Below are 22,279 nucleotides of genomic sequence, written 5' to 3'. Positions count from 1 at the left end.
TTGATCAAATTGTCTTGTATGGATTTGTCTGCCTAATTTTTTTTTTTTTTTTTTTTTAGATGGTCTTTTACTCTTCCTTTCTTTTCCTGGAATATTAACAAACCCCAAACCCAAGAATATTCTTCCCTGGGGTTACTGGAGGGAACTCCCACATGCTGCTCTAAAACTGGCATAAAAACACTAAACACAAATCAATCACTTCTCCTACAATGTTGTTTCTTCTGCCACCCACTGTCTCTCACACCTGGCGTGTGCTGGGACAGCGAGTGCTTGCTCACAGTTCACACTACTGCACACGTGGTGGCCCATTGCCCAGAAAGGCTTCTAGGTGCTTGGAGCAGACCAAATAAAGCAGTGGATGCTTAAGATGTACTGAAAATCAGGAACAGCCTGGTTTTCAAAGCTGCTCTGCTTTCAGCTACCACTGAAAACTTCTGTCTTGTAAGCTGCTGATTCCTACCCATAATTAAATCATTAATAAAGTCATCTCAGCAGAGTCCTGACAAGAGACCGGATTCATCCAGACCTCCATTCCTGCTCTTTTTCTTCTCTCCCTTCCTACAGCAGAAGCGGCCCATGGTTGTCATCTTTAGGACAGCAATGTGTCAGCTTTGTGCACATTCCCAAGCAGCTCTGTGAAAGCCTGAGGAACCAATATCTCAAGCAGAGGCAGTAAAAACAAAAGCAGAGACACCTGAACCTAACAGAAAACTTGAACAGATGAATTAACAGGGGACCTGTCCCTAATCTGCCTCTCCTTTTATTGTTTGCTTTCCAAATTCTCTCTGCCAGCTATTAGCAAAAACACTCTGTCCTCTGGTTGTGGGGAAGAACTGAAAAGGCATTACAGTGAATTCCCAGCTGGAAAGAGGGCCCAGGCCCTGCAGCAGCTTCCACAAGAAGCTGTCCAATTCAGTGCAGAACATCTGTAGAACTTATTTCAAGAAGAAATTCTGAATCCAACTTCCACAAAATGTAATTAAAATAATGACAACTGCTTTGGGGCAAAAATTGGTCTCCACCAATCTTAAAAGAGAAGCCTCAGAAGCACATGACAGAATGAAGCTCTCCTGAAACAAACAAGTCTACACCTAAAAAGAACCAAGCAGTCACCACTTGAAAGCCATGGCAGGCCTGTACCTCTTGCCACACCATGCTTGGATTAGGAGATTCCTACAAAAGACAAAACTGATTTGGTCATTTTTGTTTGCTACCATCTTCAGAAATAGGCACAAAAATGTCAGTATCCTTCTTTGGAAGTAAAGGGATGGCAATATAGCTTAGTCACTAGGAGGCGTTTATTTATTCTTCCCAGATTGTCTTGAAGGACTGCCAACGGGTTTGCTAGAGGGCTCTCCTAGATTAAAGCTTCTGAGAAGGTCACAGGGACACACTTTCTTTCACAATTTTTTCAAACTTTAAAGTCTATTAAAAATACCAAAACACTTTCATAGTTTTAAAAAAAGGTATGTGAATACAAATCAGTACTGCTCCATAGCAAGTCAGGTTTCTGTTCTGCTTGTCTGTGACATAAATATTATTGGGTAGGTACAATAACAGGAGCCTCTTCCCTTTTGGAAATTTTGACTGCTTGCAGAATACATCATTCAGCAGCAAATGTCAGTACTGCCTACAGTGGCACTTTTGCATGTTTCTCATTGAAAAAATATCAAGCAGTCATTTAGCTGAAAAAAACCCCAACTGTTCTATGTTGAGGAATCCATCAGTTCCCTGGGGAGATTACTCCAATGGCCAATTGTTCTCTCTGTGAAAAATTTTCCTCTTGTGTCCAACTGGAATGTCCCCAGTTTTACCACTAGCCTTTGTGTTTTCCATGTAATTCCTTGTAAAAAGGGTGTCTTCATCCTCTTTGTATCCACCCTTTATATAGAGGAGCACAGTGATAAGGTCTCCCTCTAAACCTTATTTTCTCAAGACTAAACAAACCCAATTGTCTCAGCCTTTTCTCCCATGGAAAGCTTCCCTGTCCTTTGACCATCACTGCAGCCCTCCCTGGACCTTCTCCAGCCTGTCCATGACTTTTGCATAGTGGGGAATAAAACTGATCACGTTATTCCTGGTGTGGCCTGAGTAGCACTAAATAGAGTGGGATAGTGACTTCCTGCTGTCTGCTGGTGATGCCCTTGTTGATGGGATTGAGTATTCCATTGGATTTCTCGGCCTCAGAAGCTCATGTTCACTTGTACTGAGCTTGTTGTTCACTGGCACCCCCAGGTCCCTTTCCACAGAGCTGCTCCCCACACAGGCAGATCCCAGCCTGTGCTGGACTCCTGGATTATGTTTTCCCAGGTGTGAGACCCTGTGTTTGTATTTGTTGAACTTCACAGGGTTTTTGCTAGCCCAGCCTTCCAGCCTATCCAGGTCTTCCTGCACCTTGGCTCTCCTGTCTCAAGCGTTCACTTCCCCACTCAGTTTAGTATCATCAGCAAACTGTGTAACTGGAGACGTTTAATGGTTCAGTAATAATGGTATAGAAATTTCTCAAAGTCCTCATTTATTCATATTATTATGTTTTATCCCATAAAGCTAGCTTTGGAAGGAGCCTTCTGTTATCCAGAAGCTCCAAAACTGCATCAAATAAACAAATAGGAAGCTTCTGATTCATTTCAAGCTTAGTACTCAATGGTCTCTTCCCAAAAGGTATCAGGAAGAATAATTTTTGAATAAGTAATACAATATCTAAACTCTTAAACCATCATCTTTGTTGACATTTCTATCCACAATTGCAAGGTAAATCAAGTATTTAGCCCCACCACCAGGTAAGTAGAAAAATCAGCTGATTTTCACAGCGGACGCACAAAAATAAGGGGTAAATAAACCCAGCACGATTTTTGTTATCTTGACTGCTCCTCTTGCCTTTCCTGTTTCTTGCTATCTGAGCCAGTTTTGGCACTGCAGACTTGGGCACTGGCCGTGCCCCAGTGAAAAACACGGCACGCAGAGACACCGGCTGAGCCAGCGGCACAGCCAGCAGGACCCGGAGATCACTGCCTCCGAGTTCTGCCTACAGGAGGAATTTCTGTCCATGCTGCAGCAAGAAAAGCCCTGGGAAGGGATGTGGAAACTGGAAATCTGGCCAAGAATATCTGCTACAGAAGCCTGTAAGGCCTGGAGATTGACTCGCACAAAGCAACGCTCCAGTGAAACAAAAGTCGTGATTTCTGCCTTTACCCCTGAGATGCTGTTTCTCCTAAACCCTTTACCTTCCTGACGTTCAGGCTCGTAAACTAACCCAGCCCAGGAGGAAGGGCTCCAAAACTGACTTCAGACGGTGCTTTGTACCCTTGCAGGATGGCCCCATCGTGTGACAACAGAGGAAAACTGCACCCACGTGGGAACGCACTCGGGAGCACAAAGCCTGCTTTCTCAGCAGGTGGTCCTCTGCCAGTGATTTAATTTATTCGAGCTAAAAAAAAAATCCGGAGCAGTTCTTGGACAAAGACCTGGGATTAGCAAGTGAAAGACAGCCTTCCTTTTAACCCCTTTGTCACTTCTACACAGAAACGCTGCTTTGTGCTCCAGAACTCCACTGCTTTGCATGGAGAAGGAGGGGGGCTGTGGGATAAGTGGCAGTTGTATGGGGTGCTTGAAATAAAGGTTTAATTGTGGCAGGATTTCAGATTTTCATTCATTCAAGCACTGTGCCCTTTTGATAGTGGGGGTCTGTTAATTCCATCACCCCGGTACATCTAAGTCAGAAACATATTTTCATTTCCAAGCCAAGAGGTTAAAACTGGTAAGATTTTAAAAGTTAGTATTAATGAAATAAATCTGATCTCAGCTCAGCTAGTTTACCTCCTTTGGCTAACATTATTTACTGTGGTCTGCACTCAGAGGCTTTGGGGCTATATGTGTGGCTTGCACCATATGGCTGCATCGGGGGGCCCTGACACTTACAGCCAAGATGCTACCTCACTTCCTTCCTCCCTCACTTCCTTCCTCCCCCGCTCCAAACCCAGCTCTTTTTTTCTGCTGTTCTTTCCACATCCTCTCCCAGAGCTCAAAACCTCCCTTTGTTTTCCGGTGTCCTACCCTGGAGACCTCCCCTCTCTGGTGGCCCTTTGGATGCCCACCCTGCTCTTACATGTTTCTCTTCTGGACCTATGTCACTGTCCCACCTCCTGGTGGGGCAGAAGTAACTCCCTTCCCACTGCTGGCCCACATGAAATAAAATACACAAGGGGCCCTAGTGGTGCACAGGATCCAGCTTGGACAGAGTTAACTTGCTTCATGGCAGCCTATACACCACTGTGGTTTGCATTTGTGACTAGAACATGTTACTAACATAGCACTGTTGCTTCTGAACAGTGCTTGCACAGTATCAAAGCTCTCCAAGATGCTTTTTCAGGATGAGATGAGGATCATCTCCAGTCCACAGGATGAAGTTTAGCGAGCTCTGGTCACTTCCCTCATCTGAGCCACATGGAGTCTTTTGCCCCGGACAAACTTCATCCTTTGGACCTCGCTATGAGGTAGATGGACCCAGAAAAGTGGTAAGCCACACTCCAGTCTCCCTCTGGCCACCCCCCATCTATAGATTAAAGCAGATAATCATATCAGAGTACTGGGTTCTTTCTACTACCTACATGTACGTGCAAAGACTGTTTTAACACTTGCAGAAGAATTTAGATCTTTAGTATGTATCAGTTTCGAAAAACTAAACTTCCATTATTTAGCTAATGAAAGGGAGCTATTTGATAAAACTTGGTAAAGCCTCCTGTCAGAAGCTGAGCTGCAAGAGGTCGAGGGCTTACTCTTAACCTAGAGTGAATGCAAAGCAAGGCTCAGCTTAGACCAAGACCGGTCTCAGATAGTGACAGTGGTAATTTATATTTGTCATAAGATAAAACTGTACCCTGAGAGTGACCACAGCTCAGATGACTAAGTGTAATTGCCTAATGACAGTAAATCGACCAGAGCTCCAGGTAGTCAGTCCTTTTGATTATCATGAGATCAGAGGATAATAAAGTTGGGAAGGAAATTCAATAGGTCAGACCAGGTTGCCCAGGGCTGGACTGGACAGCGAAACCAATCAAGCAGAGAGATACAATCTTTCAAATTTTTTACTGTCATTTCTGCAGGTTTCCACAGTAACCTACTGTAATGGCTGTGTAACATTAAAAAATTTCTTCAGTTAAAAAGTGTAAAATAACAGGGTACAAAAATAAGCGCTTTAACTGCTTTAATTCTGCTTACCATGTAAGCAAAAACAGGGGTTATATCCCTCACTGGCTTTTAGACCAGAGTATTGCTTCCACAGGAAAGCACTATGATGTGCCAAAGCCTGAAGCCTGCCATCTGCTGCCAAATTGCAGTGAGCTCCCCAAGGCTCCCAGAGAGTTCACCAGGAGGCCAGCAGAGGCACGGCAGTTCTGCCATTTGTGGCACAATGCAGGACCAGAACCAACAGCACAGCACATCCCTCCTCCCCAGCTCTCTTTCTCCCCATTATGAAGGCTGGCTGTATAGGGATAAATGCAATCCATGTTTAGAACTCTCCTCAGGTTTGATCTTACTCGTCATCTCAAACCAAACAGCAACTGAGCACCTTCTGAGCACTGCAAGATCAATTCATAGCCGATCACGCAGCACCAGGCAGGATTCATCACGCAGTGTACTTTTCCTCCCCGTGCTTTTTCGCTTTGTGGTAGTGGTTGTAATCATTATACAGATCCTTAAAGACCTCCCTCACGCCTGCTGGGAGCGACGCATTTAAGAACTTGATGTCCCGTTCAATGCAAAGGTCAAGGATGTGATATATTCCTTCCGTGAGATGTGTCTTCACAGCTGGGTGCAAAGTCACCTACAAGAAGAACAAAATTGCCTTAAACTTGATGACAGAAAGGCAAGAAAACACCATTTCCACAGTCAGTACACATTAAATGCTGACAGCGTTGTCCTTTGCATCAGACCATCTGGAACAGCCCATTAGATAAAATCCAGGATTTTGACTTGTGCAGTATTTTCCTGAATTTTGCAAAACAAGCACAGCCCTTGCAGTAAAATCTACAGGAGTACTATACACATTGCTGCGGTGTCAAAGACACTAATCATCCTGGAATCACATGGACACTCCTCAGCACAACAACTCTAATTAAAAAAACCCTAAAATACTTGCCTTGGATTACACATTTCAGTAGATTCTGTACATCTCCTATAGGCTATGTGCTATTAAGCCAGTTTCAAATGAATACATCCTTTAAGCTACTCTCTCATTTACATTGGGTAGTCAAACAATTTTAACTTATCACTTAACAATTTCGTATTTATCTAACAATATTTTTCTGAGTACTTCAATGTGCAAGCCTTAATAAAAGAAGCCTTCAAAAATCTCTGGAGATGTGTATTTCCTTAATCTGTTTTAACACCAGGAATCAGGTACCCTGCCTGAAGTCATGCAGAAAGTTAGTGGAATACAAGAAATGACTCAGGACTCAGCACTCTGCTCTTGACATTACCTCTGCTCAACCCCACAACCAGCAGAACCACCACTAACAACCAGGAATATCAGTGCTGACTCTCCAGAGCTCTGCTGCTCTAGGCCAATTGGAATTTGTCCTGTGCTCACAAATCACTTGCTAAATACTTCACTGCCCAAGACAGTGCTTGCCTCTGGCATCATCGCGTTATTTTTGCTGCAGAACCATGTCTTATCTTTGCTGAATCCCAATATTAGCTTTATGCCTCCAGATGTGAGCCTCTGCACTCCAGGCCTAATGAAAATTACATAAAAAGCTGTCATTAAAATTCAGGCTTCTTTCTTCCTTAGGCAACTAATAAACTTTCTGCTAATGAAGTGCACTCCTCATCACTGTGACAGGCTCTCGCTGTATTTCTGCCCTAAATGTGGAACAGCTAATATGTTTTGTTAGATCCACTAACATAGCAGGGAAAAACATATAGCATGCATTAAGGCACATAAGACTTCCTTTAGATCTGTGACTCTGAAGAGTTTGCATGTCCAAGAGGTTGTAATTTTCCCTTCTCTGTCAGTTGATCAATTGATTTGTTTACAAAAGATGTTATTTCTCCCTACACTGTGCAATACAGTTGGAGGACAGCTGAGCATCACAGTTCCCAATGAATGCACTGGGTCTGGGTTCTCCCCTCCTAGGGCAGAGAAATGACTGCAGAGAACAAGGACAGGAAAACCCACAGCTATTGGCAATATGGACCAGATGGCCCACTTGGGATAAGCAGCTGTCTCAGAGCTGCAGTTAATGGAACTGCATCCCTCACATCACAAATTCATCTGGATCCAGGCCTTATTTGGGCCATTCTTGCTTTGCAGTTTCCCATAAACACCAATAACACCATGGGAAACAGAACCCAAGATTTAAAAGCTGCCACTACTGGCTGGCAGTTAATTATACTTGTAAGTGGTTTATGGTCTATACAGTTAGCACAACCAATTTGTCAAGCATTATAGAGCTCTTGATGTGAGACATTAAATGTGTGAAGAGGTATTTCACCATTGCTGAATTAAGCAACAGCTCATAGGCAACAAGCAGAAAGCACTGTCAACAGTATGAAAGAGATGCCACCTACTCCAGTAAGGAATCTTTCTAGATTAATACAAAATAATTTGTGGTAAAAAGAGGAAGTGCAGAGGGAGCTGTTACACAACCACTTTAGGGGTAAGTGACTGCTTAGGCCAGTAGCTTTCATCAGTTCTAGTTCATGGACCCTTAAAAAAGTTCCAGTAAGTGTGCAGATGCCTATGTAAAGACTTAAATCTACTAACATGTTTTTCTCAGTTATCTTTGATGGACCCTCAGGGTCTTCATATCACAGGGAGAAAGCCACTGATCCTGACTCGGAAGAGATGAATGGTTAAAAGAGTTTTTCTCTCCCTCTGCAGAGCAACATGAAAGATGTGTACATGCCCCATTTAAGACAGGCATCTGAGGCCTCCCTTTCCTCTGATATCCATCAATCCTTAGCAGTCTAAAGAGCAAATAAATCATCATCTACTTGTGATGTGTCTATTCTGCCAGACAGAAAACATTCCTTTGCTACAGTATCTGGTGGCTCACTACACCAATTCCCTCTTCCACACCCAAAGGTTCCATGCATATATTACTGACTGTGGTTTCAGCTATCATCCATCACTTTCCGTTTCCCAGTGAACGTCTGGCACAAAACTTTCCTAGAAGTCTCATGAGACTGTGCACCCCTGCAAGGGGTGAGACAAGTATTTCTTTCAGCTTAAAAAGGTCGTTTGATAATTCAAGTCAGGCTTTCAGACTTACATTCAGTGATGACCAGATTACAGAATTCACAGGTGGTTAAAGAGAACAGAAGCCATCTTAACAGCAATTTTCCCTTTGCTGATCTACTACATTCACTATGTAAACAATAACCAACTAACCAGGAATACTAAATAATATGGCTAAAATCTGACATCTCCCATTGTTTTGCTCTCCCACCCCCCCAAAAAAGAAAACAGACAGAAAAAAGACAGGTGACAGAGAAGGCAGAGAAGTTTTACCTCTGTAATAACCTTCATGGTTAGTTACACCACAATCCTTCAGAAGCATAGCACCAGTTAGGAATTTTTTTTTTGTAAGAGGGCCTAAAAACAAAGACTAAATTTCCTTTCTGTATTTCAGCCCATGCCCAGGCCAGAACCACAAATTATCAGTTTGTGGGTACTTGCACCACAAGCAGCATTCAAACCCTTGTGAAATCTCAGTCTATTGGGCTGAAGAAAATAACAAGCTGAAGTTACCTCTGGATGAGAGAAAACACTGATCTGGCTCTGGCATCCACAAGAACAGAAGTAGTTGCTTTCAGTAAGGATCAGAATGATATCTTTGGTACAGAAGGAGAATTACTGAAAAGCTAACAATTCTTGCCTTGGTAACATTTTTTCCATTCACTTAATCATTTAGACCATATTAAAAGATATTTTCCAGGAGAATCTTCCACCATTACTTTGCCAGATGGGGCCTTAACTGCTATCAGTCCTGGACAACTGAGACTATTTGGAAGATAAAGTTTACTGCCAGATGTATAAGGAAGACACTTTTAACAGTGATGGTGGCAAAACTCTAGAACAGGTTGCCCAGAGAGGTGGTGGATACTTCATCCCTGGAATCCATTCATCCATTCAAGGCCAGGTTGGATGTGGCTGTGAGCAACCTGATCTATTTGAAGGTGTCCTGGCTCATTGTGGAGGAGTTGGACTAGATGATTTTTAAAGGTTATCTTTCAGCATTTCAACCCAAACCATTCTATGATTCTCTGAAGAAAAGCAACGCCCAGCATGGCACTAAAGCAAAGCAGCTTTGTACCTGGGTACTGCACTGTTTTACCTGAAAAGAAAAAATCCACAGCCCACACTTCAGAACATTTTCCAGGAGTTTGGTAAGAAAGATTCTCAGGAACTCTTACTTAATGTAACACCCTGAATCAAACCTGCATCTCCATGAGGCATAACGACTTCTGTAACTTCACAAATTTTACAAAATTCAACAGAGTTGCCTCTGGAACAGAAACTCCAAAGCTAGCACAGAATTACAGCACTTTCAAGACGGATGAGAACATACCTTCTGCAATTCAGTCACATACTGAGCCACAATGAAAGCAGAAAACACAGTGAAGTCCTCCATTTCTGCAGCAATATGAGTATACATCCGTTCCACCAAGTGTGCACATTTCAGTGTAACTTCAAACTCATCCGTGTTGCCTAAAACACAAAGTGAGATGCAGCCTGGCATGTGAGGCTTAAAAATATTAGGAAAAAAACCCCAAAGAATCACTCAGTTTTCCATGATCCTTGAACTACTTGAGGCCAAAGACAACTTGCCTATTTTACCATATTTTCTTATCAAGCCACAGCTACAGGTCCCCCACGACACCCAAAATACATCTCTTAGAATGGCTATTTTGTAAGAGCATACTGATTCCAATTTCATGTGCACTGCAAGACAAAAATTACTTGTTATAGATGTTGAAGTGCTCAAAACAGCAGTTATGGGCCCTTCCACAAGTCAGTCCCAACTAGCACTGTGGAGGAGAGAACAAGGAGACAAAAAAATTGTATTCCCTACCTAGAGAAAATCAGAAGACATTTCTTAGAAACAGCATAGTAACAAAGCCTTCTGATGAGATCTATTATGTGGAATATAGCAGCAAAAGCTACATCACTGGAAATATCTAAAGTGAGACTGGTGAGATCAGCTGAGAATCAGCTCAGCAGGCAGAGAATGAAGAGAGCTAGTACAAACAAGGGACAAGGAAAATCCAGAAATTACTTTCATGTTATCTCTTACAAAAACAGAACAATCCTGCGAAGATTAACAGCACCATTATCAGCCTGAGGATGCCATGTACCTGTAAGCTTCCTGTGACGATTGCCTTATGTAAACAGATTGCAGAAGCAAGAAAATTCTCCAAATCTGGCACCAGTTTAACATACATTTTCTCCTATCACTGAGCCTCAGCTAATATATTCCTCTACAACTAATACATACATTTACATTTGCCCACAGCTGTGGGCAACATATCAGCCGAGATAAATCTGAAAATGGCACAGGCTGCAAGATATCAGCAGAAAGCTGGGATACAATCAGTTTCAGGCCATGAAGTCGACCTGTCTCAAAACCCTCCACTACTAATGACATGGTATTTGCGTCCTGACCATTCTAATCATTGTGGACATCTCTGATTTGTCTACTTTGACTATGTAAATTCTTTAATAACTTCCAGTAAGAAGTCTGTTTTTACCCCTTTCTCTTAGGATATTTAATTACACTTATTCCAAATACTTGACCATACAGATATATTATCTAATCCCAAATGGATGCTTCAGATATATAGAGAGTTCTTTTACTAGGCACAGAATTGTGACAACGCAGCTCTGTAGAAAACATAGTTCCAATCTCAGTAAATTCCATTTAGTAGAATCCATTTGCAATTATAACTCACAGATATTAGCACGAGTCACTGGAGCTCACAGCCACCATGCTTGCAGACACAGGGGTTGACCAGAAGAGCAGAAATTGGGCACAGCAAGCCTTACTGCTTCCTGTCTACTTGCCAGCCAGTCAGAGAAGAATAACTTATTCACCAAGAGCAATGCTGTCTGCATGCAGCTCCCTGGGAGCCCCAGCTCTCGTCCCAAGACCACAACACCACAAAGCTCATCCCCAATCTTTCATGAAGGACAGGTAGGGCTGACAGGTTCAATGCCACAGCTAGGTTTTAAGGACTTTGTCCTATTCAGCACCTCCTCCTCTAGAGTATATATATAATGCAAAGGTGGAAAACATACGGTACCTCCATCTCCTTTCTGACATCCTTCATGCATAACAGAAACAACCAGACGATGGAAACTGCTCAGAAAAGATGGTGCTGCTTTGAACAGTACCTGAAAAAGACATGAAATAAAAACATCTGAGAGTACATAGTGAAGGGAGTGGAGAGGATAGAAACTATCTTTTCATTCTGCATCCTGAGCCATTTGTGCTTCTAGAATCAATCATAGAAAAAGGAAACATTTTTTCCTTATCTAGCATCAGATGTTATAAGCAATCCACTGCCAAAGAGCAACAATGCAGGCACAAGCAAAGCAGGAGAGCAAGTGAAATGATGTGGTTTTGAGATTCCCAGCCTTTTAAATGAAAAGCAGTACAATGCACTTTCATACTATCAAGACAAAATATTTCAAAACCATATAAAAAAAAATTCTTATCACATATATGTTTGCTCTTTCAAACTTTTTGCCCTTCTCCCACCCCCTCAAAGATATACCTTTGGATGACACTGCACAATAGAGAAGAGCACTTCATGGACTCCCATGAAGACACCACGATAGTCTTCTGTCTTCAGATGATCCAGAGGGACTGTTAGAAGAATGCTGAATGCCAATGAAACGTGGTGTGGATTCACAAGAACCCCTTCTCCCTGCCTTAGGAGAGCTGCCACAGTCTCTAGAATAGGTATAACTATGATGGAAATCAGTGACTGGTCCTGACAGGCCTCTTTGGTTTGCAGCTACGAGACAGGAAACAGACAATGAGACACACATTAGCCACTTATCATTAGTGCTGGAACACCAGAGAACCCTAATGCTCTGACTGGAGTCAAAGGAACTAGACCTGTGCTAGCTGGACTGGCAGAGACACTCCTGCACCTGAGCCATTTTCATGCAATTGTGCTCTGTGTGAGGATGCAAACGATGCACTTCAAACAAACACTTCTGTGAGCATACCTGGAATGGCAACTATTCCCCAGCCCCCTGAAAAACAGCACCTCTTCACACGAATGCAATGATGCAGTTCACTCCTTTACATGCATGCAGAGCTATCAAAAAGAGCAGAAACTGCAAGGTTATGATTCCCAGGCATTGCAGAACCAACCTCTGATAAATTCTTGCCTAGAGATATCATCCCAAGTGAAGAAAACCCTACATCACTAGGTTTATATGCTGTACAAATGAAGGGCAGGAAACTTGGGGTTTATTCGTTTCAGCTAAGTTTCCCTTTCATAATTCAGTGAATTTATATAATTACTTTTTTCTAGAAACACTTTTTTTGTTTAGTTTTGCTGCTGTTGGCTTCTGCTGCAACACATGGCTGACAATCATCTTTTCCTTTGGGCAGGAGGAAGGACAGAAGACAGACTCTCAACTCTGCAGTCTAACAAGTTTCCCCCAAGCTCTATATTACAGGGTGTAGCTCCATAAAATTACTGTGTATTGGATGACCTGCACACTGCACTCACAGGAGGAGATTTACTTGAGGAAGGAAGAGAAAAAGGGTCTAGACAAGAATGTTCAGATTAATCTGGCATGGATTTGTTTAGTTTTTGCTTGTGTGTGCCTCTGTGCAGTTAGATGTAAGCACTAGAGACTCTAACAGATAGGAGGGGTAGGTAATGAAGTTACAATAAAGAGATACTTACGGCTAAAGCTGTGATTATCTGTGGGCTGGCAAACCAGAAAGCTTTCTCTTTGTCTCCACTTAATGGGCAGCTGAGCAATAACCTGGTTAGTGTAACAGCTGACAGTACTTCCTGCAGAAAGCAGACATCATCAGCCAGGGGTGCAAGGCACATTGGCTCCTTTCAAGTACAGAAGAGCCCTTTCAAGGCCAGTGGCACTTCTGAGCATTACCAGAGCCTTGACACATGAAAGGCCTCCCACCAATACCTCTCTTTGGAAATTGTGAAGTAAGCAGCAGCTCAACAGAATTCAATGCACTGAGCAACACTGACCCAAATGTACTTTATGCCACATCTGCTTCATAATCAAATTACTGTACAAAAAGGCTTACATGACTTTTAAGAAAGGAAAGGCTTCTCATACAACTGCCACTAGATAACAGAGGGAAGCAGAGGCCATACAAGGATACCAGTACACTATAAATATATAAGTACACTATAAATTAAGAATGCTGCTTTTGGCAGCAGGGTTTTTTTTACTTGCTAGTTGTTTATACAGACTGATAGAAGAAGCATATTGCAAGCTACATTCAGGTGGCAGGAATTATCTGTGAAGTTCAGGAATTCCAGATCCACTTTCAAAATGATGCATCAAGAATTGATGCAGCACACCCACATCCCTTTCTGACAAATAAGACAGGGCTGGATAACCCCGCCAGTTTGATCCAAGTGTCATTCTCAAGTCACCAGGCTTTCTACAGAGCACACAGCTGACTTTTTTTGCCAAAAATGTTCCATACATTACCACTGGTGCTAATGCTGCTCTGAAGAAGGGTACAAAATTTAAAAAGATACTGGGTGCTATCTGGTTATTGTCTTTACAACAAGTACCAAAAGCACAGGTACTGTTTTGGTTTTACTTAAAATGCCAGCACTTCTGAAAATGCCTTTAACCTTGTAAAAAAGAACCACAGGCAAACACCAACTGCTTGTATCTGCTGTACAAGAGCTCTGAGCAGCAAGTAGGAAAGAGTTTTCAGCATGGTCTGTAACACCACACCTGTGTGATTTCTGTTGACAATACATGGAATCGAGACTGCTGAATCCTTAAGCTGAACAGAAAGATTTTTGAGTAGGTTTCCATGATCTTTCCACCTCTCAATTTATATACAGAACATAGCACAGTCACCAAGCCCTTATCCATGCAAATTAATTTCACCTGATCACTGAACATAAAGCTGGAAGAAGAAAAAAATACTTAACAAATGTCATTCAACCAACAACCTTTTTTCAAGATACAGCAGACTGCAGAAGAAAGTTGGCAATACATTAAGCTCATGGCTTACTTTAGCCTTCTGCTGCCAAACATTCCTCACTTCCAGTCCCTGCAGCACCAGTCTCATTATGGCATAAAACTCCTCAGCAGAGCAGTTTCCCAGCACCTGGACAAGCACCTCTGTCAGCTCCATCTCCATACTTCGGATCACCTGGGTTGTAATTGCAGGACCTGCATATTTAAGAGACAAAAGCACTCAATTCCCAAGACAAGGACTTCCACAGGTAAGAACAGGGCAAACTGAAAATAAACTAGCTCTGGGGGTACCTTTTTAACACTCAAATACATAGAGGGCTTGATACTTTATCTTTGTCCCTACTAGTGTAAATGACTTGATGATCTCAAGTATATCCTACCCTCAGGTTCACAAAGCAGTCATCATACCAATAAAAAGTCTTCAATAATACAGAAAGACTACACCAAAGTGGCTGCACAAGCCAAAGGAGCAAACTAAACAAGCCACAGCTCTTTTCTACAAATGCTGGCCAGAGACCCATCACAAATCACAAAAGCATAAAGCTTTTTTTATGACTACTTAATGGCAATATAAACACTGAGATCACAAGAGTTCACTTGAACAGTAGTCCCCAAAGCAGGGTGTGCACACCCCAGGGTGCACATAAGACAATAAATTGGGGTATGGGAATTATAAGTAAAATATCCTTAATAAATATAAAAAGATGTTTCAATAGTGTTTATTTCATCTTTATCTCATGCTTTTTAAACATTTTCTGTATGTGTGCTTTGTAATGTACACAGTGGAGTAGCACATGTGATATTTATGAGTAAATTATATTCAGGCTGTGTGTTTAATTTCTTAGTTTTTTAATGATAGGTGTGTGCAATTCAAAATGTTTGGAGACCACTGCACCAGAGCATGCCAGTAATAAGTTTGACAAATTCCAACAGCCTGAAGAAGTCAAAGAGAACAGTTATGCCTGCTCTGTGTTTGTCTCTCTTTCTGAATGAGACAATACAAAGGAGTCATTAGTTCCCACACCTGGCAGCAGAGATTTTTCATGTCATCTCCAGCCCTAGCTCTTTGTTTGACGAGGATAAAGGAACCTGCCAATATCCCACAGAATTTTTTAGAACTACCACATGCTGTTCAGCATTCTTAACAGTTGGGTAACTTCCACTGTTCTATAAATTCACCTACCAGACACAAAAGCAGATGAGTATTTTACTGTAAGTTCTGACCTGGTGCAGATCAGATGCTTCAGTACTGCCTACTATATTAATTACATGAGCAGGACACTGCACTTCAGTCCTACCTCCAGAAGCATTACCATGTTCCAGTTACTTTCAAAATGTTCTACCAGGGATGAGTAACACAGGACCTCAACTTTATTAAGATGTTAACATCCATCAGAAGGTCATTACCAAACCAGATGGTGGCTGTGGTCCAGATACCACAACATTGCCTCCTTGAAATTTTTCCTGTTATGCATTTAAAAAGGATAGCCTGCTGTTTTAACACAAGCAAACTGATACAGACTTTTAAAGAAGCTGTGTGCTTTGCTAAATAGCTCTTAACTAGCAAAATTGGCAAAGGAGGTGCAGAAAGAGAGTTTTCATACCAGCAAGAAGCTTTTTTATAGCAAAAACAACCATGACTGCAGTTTCTTTTCCAGGATACAGCTCTGGCACTGAGCAGAAGACGGTCAGGAACTGCAATGCAGGCTGAAGGAACTGCAGATTACTCCCTGCACAGGGCAGCTCTTTCAGTATCTGAGAGTAAAACTCTTGGTACAGTTTAATACGGGGCTGCTCCAAAATCCCACTGGGCTCCTTCTGCCAGTCCTTCTTGACAGGATGGCTCAGATCTGCTTTGAGGAGAGTAGTGACAGATGGTATGAATGCTACAGGCAAAATCTGGTTTGGGGTGTTACTCTGAAGACCGTGTTCAACAGTTCTGACCATCTGCAGAACGACTGGTTCCAACAGAGCTGACAGCACATCCGCAGAATGCAGCTTCTTCTCTGGCAGCTGCTGGAGGTGCCGTGTGACCACATGACACAGTGTGGTGAACGCTGTGAGCAGTAACTGCTCAGCTGCGGGATTCCAGTTTTTCCAGTCTTTGCTTTTGGCTGCACCTGTGTCTGGCCTGCAGCTCGCCAGGAAAGACATGAACTTTTCCAAGTTGAGCTTCGCGCTTTGTCTTCTTTCAATAATCACCTGAAGAAAGTTTTCCAAAAACTCTTGGACTTCATGGAGATACTGTGCCCAAACAGGAACAGTCAAGACATCAGTGAAGAATTTGCTAGCTGTAAACTGGGAGGCCATGACAGCCTCAAGAACATCACTGGCATGTAACACCCGAAAAACAGAGCTGGCACTCCTGCCAGCTTGCAGGCATCTCAGGACGTGGAGGCAAGTACTTAAAAGCTTCAGCAATAACAACTTGCTGCAAGAGACACTAGCCTTGGTATTAACTAGCAGGGACAGCAGCACCAGAAAACACCGAGTACAGTCAGAGGGAAGAAAACTGTCTAATTTCAGCAGAGAAATGATTTCTAGCAAACCCAGGCATCTTTGCAGCTGACGTTCTTTCAGGATGACAGGGCAGCCATTTTGTGCTAACAATACTATACATTGGGCAACTTTCTCCAGTGTTTTCCAAGACAAGCTCAGCTCATTCTTTGGCAGTTTGTTTTCTGATGGTACTTCCAACAGGTCAGCAGTTTTCCAAGGAGTCAGAATTTCTTCATGCCAAGGAATATTAGCCACAGACAGCTGCTGAAGTGGCAGATCTACTGAATCCCTGGTAGCAGTGGGCAGCACCATAGCAAACTGGTGAATAAGGTGGGTCAGAAAAGCACAGTGCAGGACCTTCATTTCTGGTAGAAGAGAGCTGTGGATCAAACCAAGGGATATTTTTCCAATGCTGATGGAAGGCTCCTGGTCTGTGGCAGCTTCCTGAGCTTTGGCCAACATCAATGTCTCTAGAAGTACATTTGCAATGTAGTCTACATCTTTTAAGGAAATATATGGCAACAGAATGGTCAAGTTGGACATGATGAGGTGCCAGTGTGCTGTGGGATAACTAAGTTCAGTTACTGCGCTGATATCTCCATCCCACGGTTCAGATTCTCCTCTGCTCATGGTGGATCTTCCAGACTCCAGGATGAAAGCTGCAGCATGCTGCAATGCCTGTAGGTCAGCTTCAGTCTGCATTAACATCATCTTCATTCTCTGAAGTGCGAGCAGTTCTAAGCAATATTTACTAGTGGAGGTAAATCTACTTGCAAGTTCCATAACTGTCCTCCAACACTGCTCCTTTACACCAGGCAGAAAAGCTGAAAAGCTGCAGTGCCTTGCAGCAGGTTCAGTACCAGCAATTTCAGCTGTTGGAGACACGTATTTACTGCAGCTAATACCAAACAGAGAGTCTACCTCAACCCAAGTGTAAACAAGGAGGAGAGCGGCGTCACTGGCCTTTCTTAGCCAAAGCTCTGACTTTCCTTCCTCTCTTCTGGGAGCCTGCAGCAGCTCCATCAGTGGCTGAGTTATTCCCTTCTGTATGTTTGCCATCAACCGCTGAGTGCGAAGCACCACAGGGGAAGGAGTGACATCATCTAGGCTCCTCATGTTGAACAGAAAAGCATGCAGCACCGAGCACACTGACATCAGCTTCAAGGCCATGTCAATTGACCCTTCAACAGCTGGAATGATAAGGGCCTGGCATTTCTCCACAAAGAGACACAGGATGTCCAGAATCTGGTTGGGTGGCAATTCAAGAAGGCACTCACGAAGCTTTACTGTCAGGCCAGCAGAGAAGACGGGTGGCCTTAGACCATCAACAGCTGGCCGGCAAATGACTGTCAGCACTTCTTCAAAGAGCCGTGGGAACTGCCTCAGCTTGGAGTAAATCTGGAATATGGTGCTGATGAGAGCTTCCTGCGGCTTCTTTGTACGTGGCTCAGAGGCCTCGGCATCAATCCAAGCTGATGACACCAAGTCATCCAGGTCTGGCTCTACTATAAGGTGGTTTAACGACATCAAGAGTTTGAGACACCTGAACCAAGCAGGGATGGAAGACTGGGAGTATGTCAGCAGCATCTGTGCTAGCTTCCGGTAAAACCCAAACTGCACCTCCTTGTGCCGGATACGGTCACTGGCAACGTTATAGATATCATTGCTGAGCACCAAGCTCAGAAGCTCTTCCAAAGCAAGCAGCTCCGTGCTCCAGTCCACAGGGGAGAGCCCATCGCTCCTCCCCTCCTCCTGCAGGTCAGAGAGCCTGAGACAGCCAAAAAGCCTGCTGAACATATGGAAACACACAAGGTGGTTTTCTGCCTTACAGAACGAGTCCAGAAAGAGCTTATACAGCAGGGACACCGAACTGGCCACAACCGCTCCATGGAGGGCAGGTTCACACAAGTCACTGCCCAGCTTGCTCTGCACTGTGTTCACTGGTAGCAAAACAGTTTTGAAACCTCCTTTCCTCTTGTGCTGTTCTGGCAGCAGCTCTTCTTTGTAGGATGAGAAAAGCTCAGGCTGAAATAACCCAGCCTGCAGCAAAGTTTCTATTTGGCTTTGTATTTCTCTGCTCAGGTGCTGACGCACGTGGTTATCATCCGCTTGTGTCCAGCTCCTCACAGTCAGCAAGTGCCTCAGGAGCAAACATGGCTGGAGTAAGTGACTTGTCACTAGCCCAAACACACGTATTAGGTTGGTTTGCTGCCTCTGGAACGGGAGGTACTGAGCAAAGGCGAGCTGGAGGACACTGAACAACTGGGAGCCCACAGCATCTTCAGAAGCCAGCTGCTGACATGCCAGCTTGGACAGCTTGCTGAGGAGATCAACCAAAAGCTCACACTTTGTTGTGTAAATGATGGACAGTGAAGGAGTAGACAGGATGCCACTGGAGCAGCTCAGCACAGTGCCAATGTTCTGCTGCGTTTTTTCAGAACAGGCCTCTGATAACCTTTTGTTTATGACCTGAAGAAAGAAACAAAAACAAACCCCCAAAAACCAGTCAATTTAGCATACAAAGATAAAGCCCATCATAATGAACCAGCAACACCTTCTGTGAGCTGTGGCAGCAAGCAGGGGGTTCATGCCAACAGCTGCTGCTGGGCCTCTCACATCCTAGGCTTCAAACCAGAAGCTCCACTGTCCTTGCACTTGTTTGCAGCACCAGATGAGAAAGGAAGCCCTCATGCATGCTACTGCCAACAGTGTAAGACTATCCATTCTTGATACTAACAGCTCATCCTGCAGAAATGGAGGGGTAAATTTCTTCCCTACTTGAATGATCCCCAAAATTATGCTCCCAACAACAAAAAACCCACACACGATAGACATCCCTGCTCTGATACAGGGAGCTTATTTAGTAAGAATGTCCATGACTAAATATCATCTTTATATTTGAAAAGGAGACAGTTTCTGTTCCTGATATCTGGAATGTGAAGAACTACTCTCTTTTCTCTTTGAGGGATACACATTTGTAGAGAAATAATGTTGTGTTTCTCTTCCTTCTCTCAAACTTTGTGTGTATTTCCCTGCTGTTTTCTTTGTCAATCCACTTTTCACACACTCCCTTTTCTCACCTTCAGATAATGCCTGCAAACAAACTCAGTAACAATTCACAAATATGCCTCTATTTTGTTCAAAACCTCACCTGTCTCCTTACACCTTGTTGTGGATGATTCATCTCCTTAGCTGGAACACTGTTGGACTAAAACAGACCCTTAAATTCTTCCCACTCAACCCTCTACCACCCTGTCCTGTACCTCTGACCCAATCTTCATCCAGACAGGTTTTCATACCCGGACCACCTTTAAATTTGGCACACTTTCTGTGTAATATCTCTGAAGCACAGATTTCATCCAACCAATTCTCCATACTCCATAGTTCGATTTCTAGATGTGAAGACAATCTTTTCTTGCTTCCCTTCAATCTGATCAAAACCAAAAGGGTCATTTTCCCAGTCATTTTCACTGTGTTTGCAGGCACTCACTAATTCTGCCATTTTTAACCTTAGCGCTGCACAAACACAAACTGTATCACTGGATAGCAATAAAGAAACTTTCAGTATAGGTCCTGCAAACAATCAGATTAATACATATTTCATGGAACATCTGACACTGTGAGAAAGAGTCAAGTACTGTAAGAGATACATATCACTGTGCAGAATTTTACCAGATATCCACAGTTATAGTTACCTGTGCAACTGAAAAACTGAGACCAACTGTCTTCCCACTCCTTATGAGATCCTGTAGTCTTTTACTATGGATAATATTGTCGAGATACACCCAGAGTTTTTCAACAAATTCATCTTCCAGTTTAAGTTTCTTGTTGTAGCTGGAAACCAATGTATGGCTTACCCAATCAAGCAAAACCTGTTAACAGAAGGGAAAACAAGAAATCTTTAACAACCCCCAAGCAAAAACAGGACAAAAGCAGTACTCCTTCATAGTTACAGCATTTGTGCCTCAAGAACTGTGCTACATCCAAGCAGAATAGCCTCTGAGTGAGCAGAGAAGTCTGCTCCCAAAGGTTTAAATTCCTAAGAGTTCACACTCTATACCTAATGCTGGACCTGTGCTCGCAAGTACCATCCCAAAACAGCTTTCAGGAGTGAACATCTTTAATCTGGTAACATTCTAATTCTAACACTTGATACTCATTAGCAAATGCAGTCTTTTAAATCAGTGCTCAGAGAATCAGCTGGTTTTCACCTCCTGACAGTTGCTATTCCACCCACATACTTCTCTTCATATGTTTAAATTCACTACCTAGAAATTCAGGCCTAGGAACTTAGATGGGTGCAAACTGGAAAAGGTTGAACTCTTCTTATTACTGATTTAAAACCAAAGTTGTGGTGTATGGCTAAGTTTCATATTCTAAGTAATTGAAATAACAAGAAGCTGAAACATAGATCTCAGATGTGCAAACCCTAGACCCCAAAGTACTATCAGGGCTGGAGAAATAGGACAAGACACCTCTAACCCAGGGAAACAATACACAGACCTTCAGGATATGGGATCAAAACAAGACTTAGGAGACAGACTAAGTTCCATGACGAGAAAACCAAATCATCTTCCAAGCAGCAGTCGATGAATCCACTGTGCACTCTTTGCTCAGGCACAAGCAGTTCTGAGCACCAGAGAAAACACACATAGCTACAGTCAGTCCTCCCAGCCTGAAGTTCTTGTTTTTAACTATGACCAACAGCATCTGACTTCTGAGCATCGTGCACTGGACATAATACCAATGGCAATGACAGCTCTGAAGACAAGGATTTCTCGTGTCTCTGAGAGACAGAACACAGGCAGCACCCTCTCTACAAGAAAGTTTTTTCCATCCTGCACGAATGAAGGTCTTCGTGCTGAAGCTCCCTGCAATATGTTGTTATAAAAACATTTCTGTAACGACAAAGAAATCAAGAGCCGATCACAGTCCTAAATCAGCGCTACATTTACCGTGTTATCAGCTAGCTAGAAGATAGATCTGGATTTTAAGAACTGATTCATCCACAGCAGCAACCCACCATCAGCATTTTGTTCTTTCATCACTGTTCATCACTAAAAAGTACTCACTTGCTCCTTATTAGGCAGGACGCACTGGTGAGAAATCCACGCGAACCGGGCTAGTTTGAGTTTGTCCTCCCAAGCAGTCTTGTTGCTTTTCAGCTTCAGGTAAATCCCGGAGTAGATCGCTGCCATGGGGGCGGCACGTGGGAAGAGCCAAGAGGCAGACACGGGTCTGGAAGAAACGCCAAGCAAGGAGAAGGCGGTCGGACGGGCAGCGGCCCCGCACCCGGCACTCACCCACTCACCCACGTGGCGCCGCTCGGGGCCCAAGCGCCCCTCCGCCCGCCAGCCTCCCACGGCCCCGCTCCGCAGCGCCCACCTCTCCCCCCACAGCCCCCGGTCCCACTCGCCTTCCCCTCCGCTCGCTGGGCCGTCGCTGCCCGCTCGCCGCACCCGGTACGGCCGGGCCCTCCGCGCCGGCCTCTGTCCCCGCCGAGCCGCGCCAGCCGAGCGCCGAGCGCGGGAGGCGGCGCGCTGGGGGGAGCCCGCGCCC

At 43.7% G+C, this 22,279-nt stretch overlaps 1 protein-coding gene across 1 annotated transcript; it reads right to left on the bottom strand.

Annotated features, from left to right (window-relative positions):
* Positions 1-36: 36 nt before the first annotated feature.
* On the bottom strand, positions 37-22,270 carry URB2 (URB2 ribosome biogenesis homolog). Its single transcript, XM_063390508.1, has 10 exons — positions 22,137-22,270; positions 21,793-21,958; positions 20,416-20,592; positions 15,826-19,189; positions 14,256-14,416; positions 12,931-13,041; positions 11,779-12,021; positions 11,305-11,395; positions 9,573-9,712; positions 37-5,824 (listed from the first exon to the last, which is right to left on the bottom strand). The coding sequence occupies exons 2-10, from the start codon at positions 21,916-21,918 to the stop codon at positions 5,627-5,629; spliced, it is 4,611 nt and encodes a 1,536-aa protein (XP_063246578.1). The 5' UTR covers positions 21,919-21,958; positions 22,137-22,270; the 3' UTR covers positions 37-5,626.
* Between the last annotated feature and the right edge of the window lie 9 nt (positions 22,271-22,279).

Source organism: Prinia subflava, chromosome 2, assembly GCF_021018805.1.
Source record: "Prinia subflava isolate CZ2003 ecotype Zambia chromosome 2, Cam_Psub_1.2, whole genome shotgun sequence".
NCBI classification, from domain to species: domain Eukaryota; kingdom Metazoa; phylum Chordata; class Aves; order Passeriformes; family Cisticolidae; genus Prinia; species Prinia subflava.
Note: the sequence above shows the minus strand (reverse complement) of the source record. Positions and strands in the feature narration are given on the sequence as shown.

Bases quoted from the DNA above. Each gene is read 5' to 3' on its own strand.
- URB2 (XM_063390508.1), bottom strand. From the start codon at position 21,918: ATGGCAGCGATCTACTCCGGGATTTACCTGAAGCTGAAAAGCAACAAG. The intron at 20,593-21,792 runs GTGAGTACTTTT...TTCTGTTAACAG, and splicing joins TCCTGCCTAATAAGGAGCAA to GTTTTGCTTGATTGGGTAAG. The intron at 11,396-11,778 runs GTATATCTTTGA...TGTCTTTTTCAG, and splicing joins TTGTGCAGTGTCATCCAAAG to GTACTGTTCAAAGCAGCACC.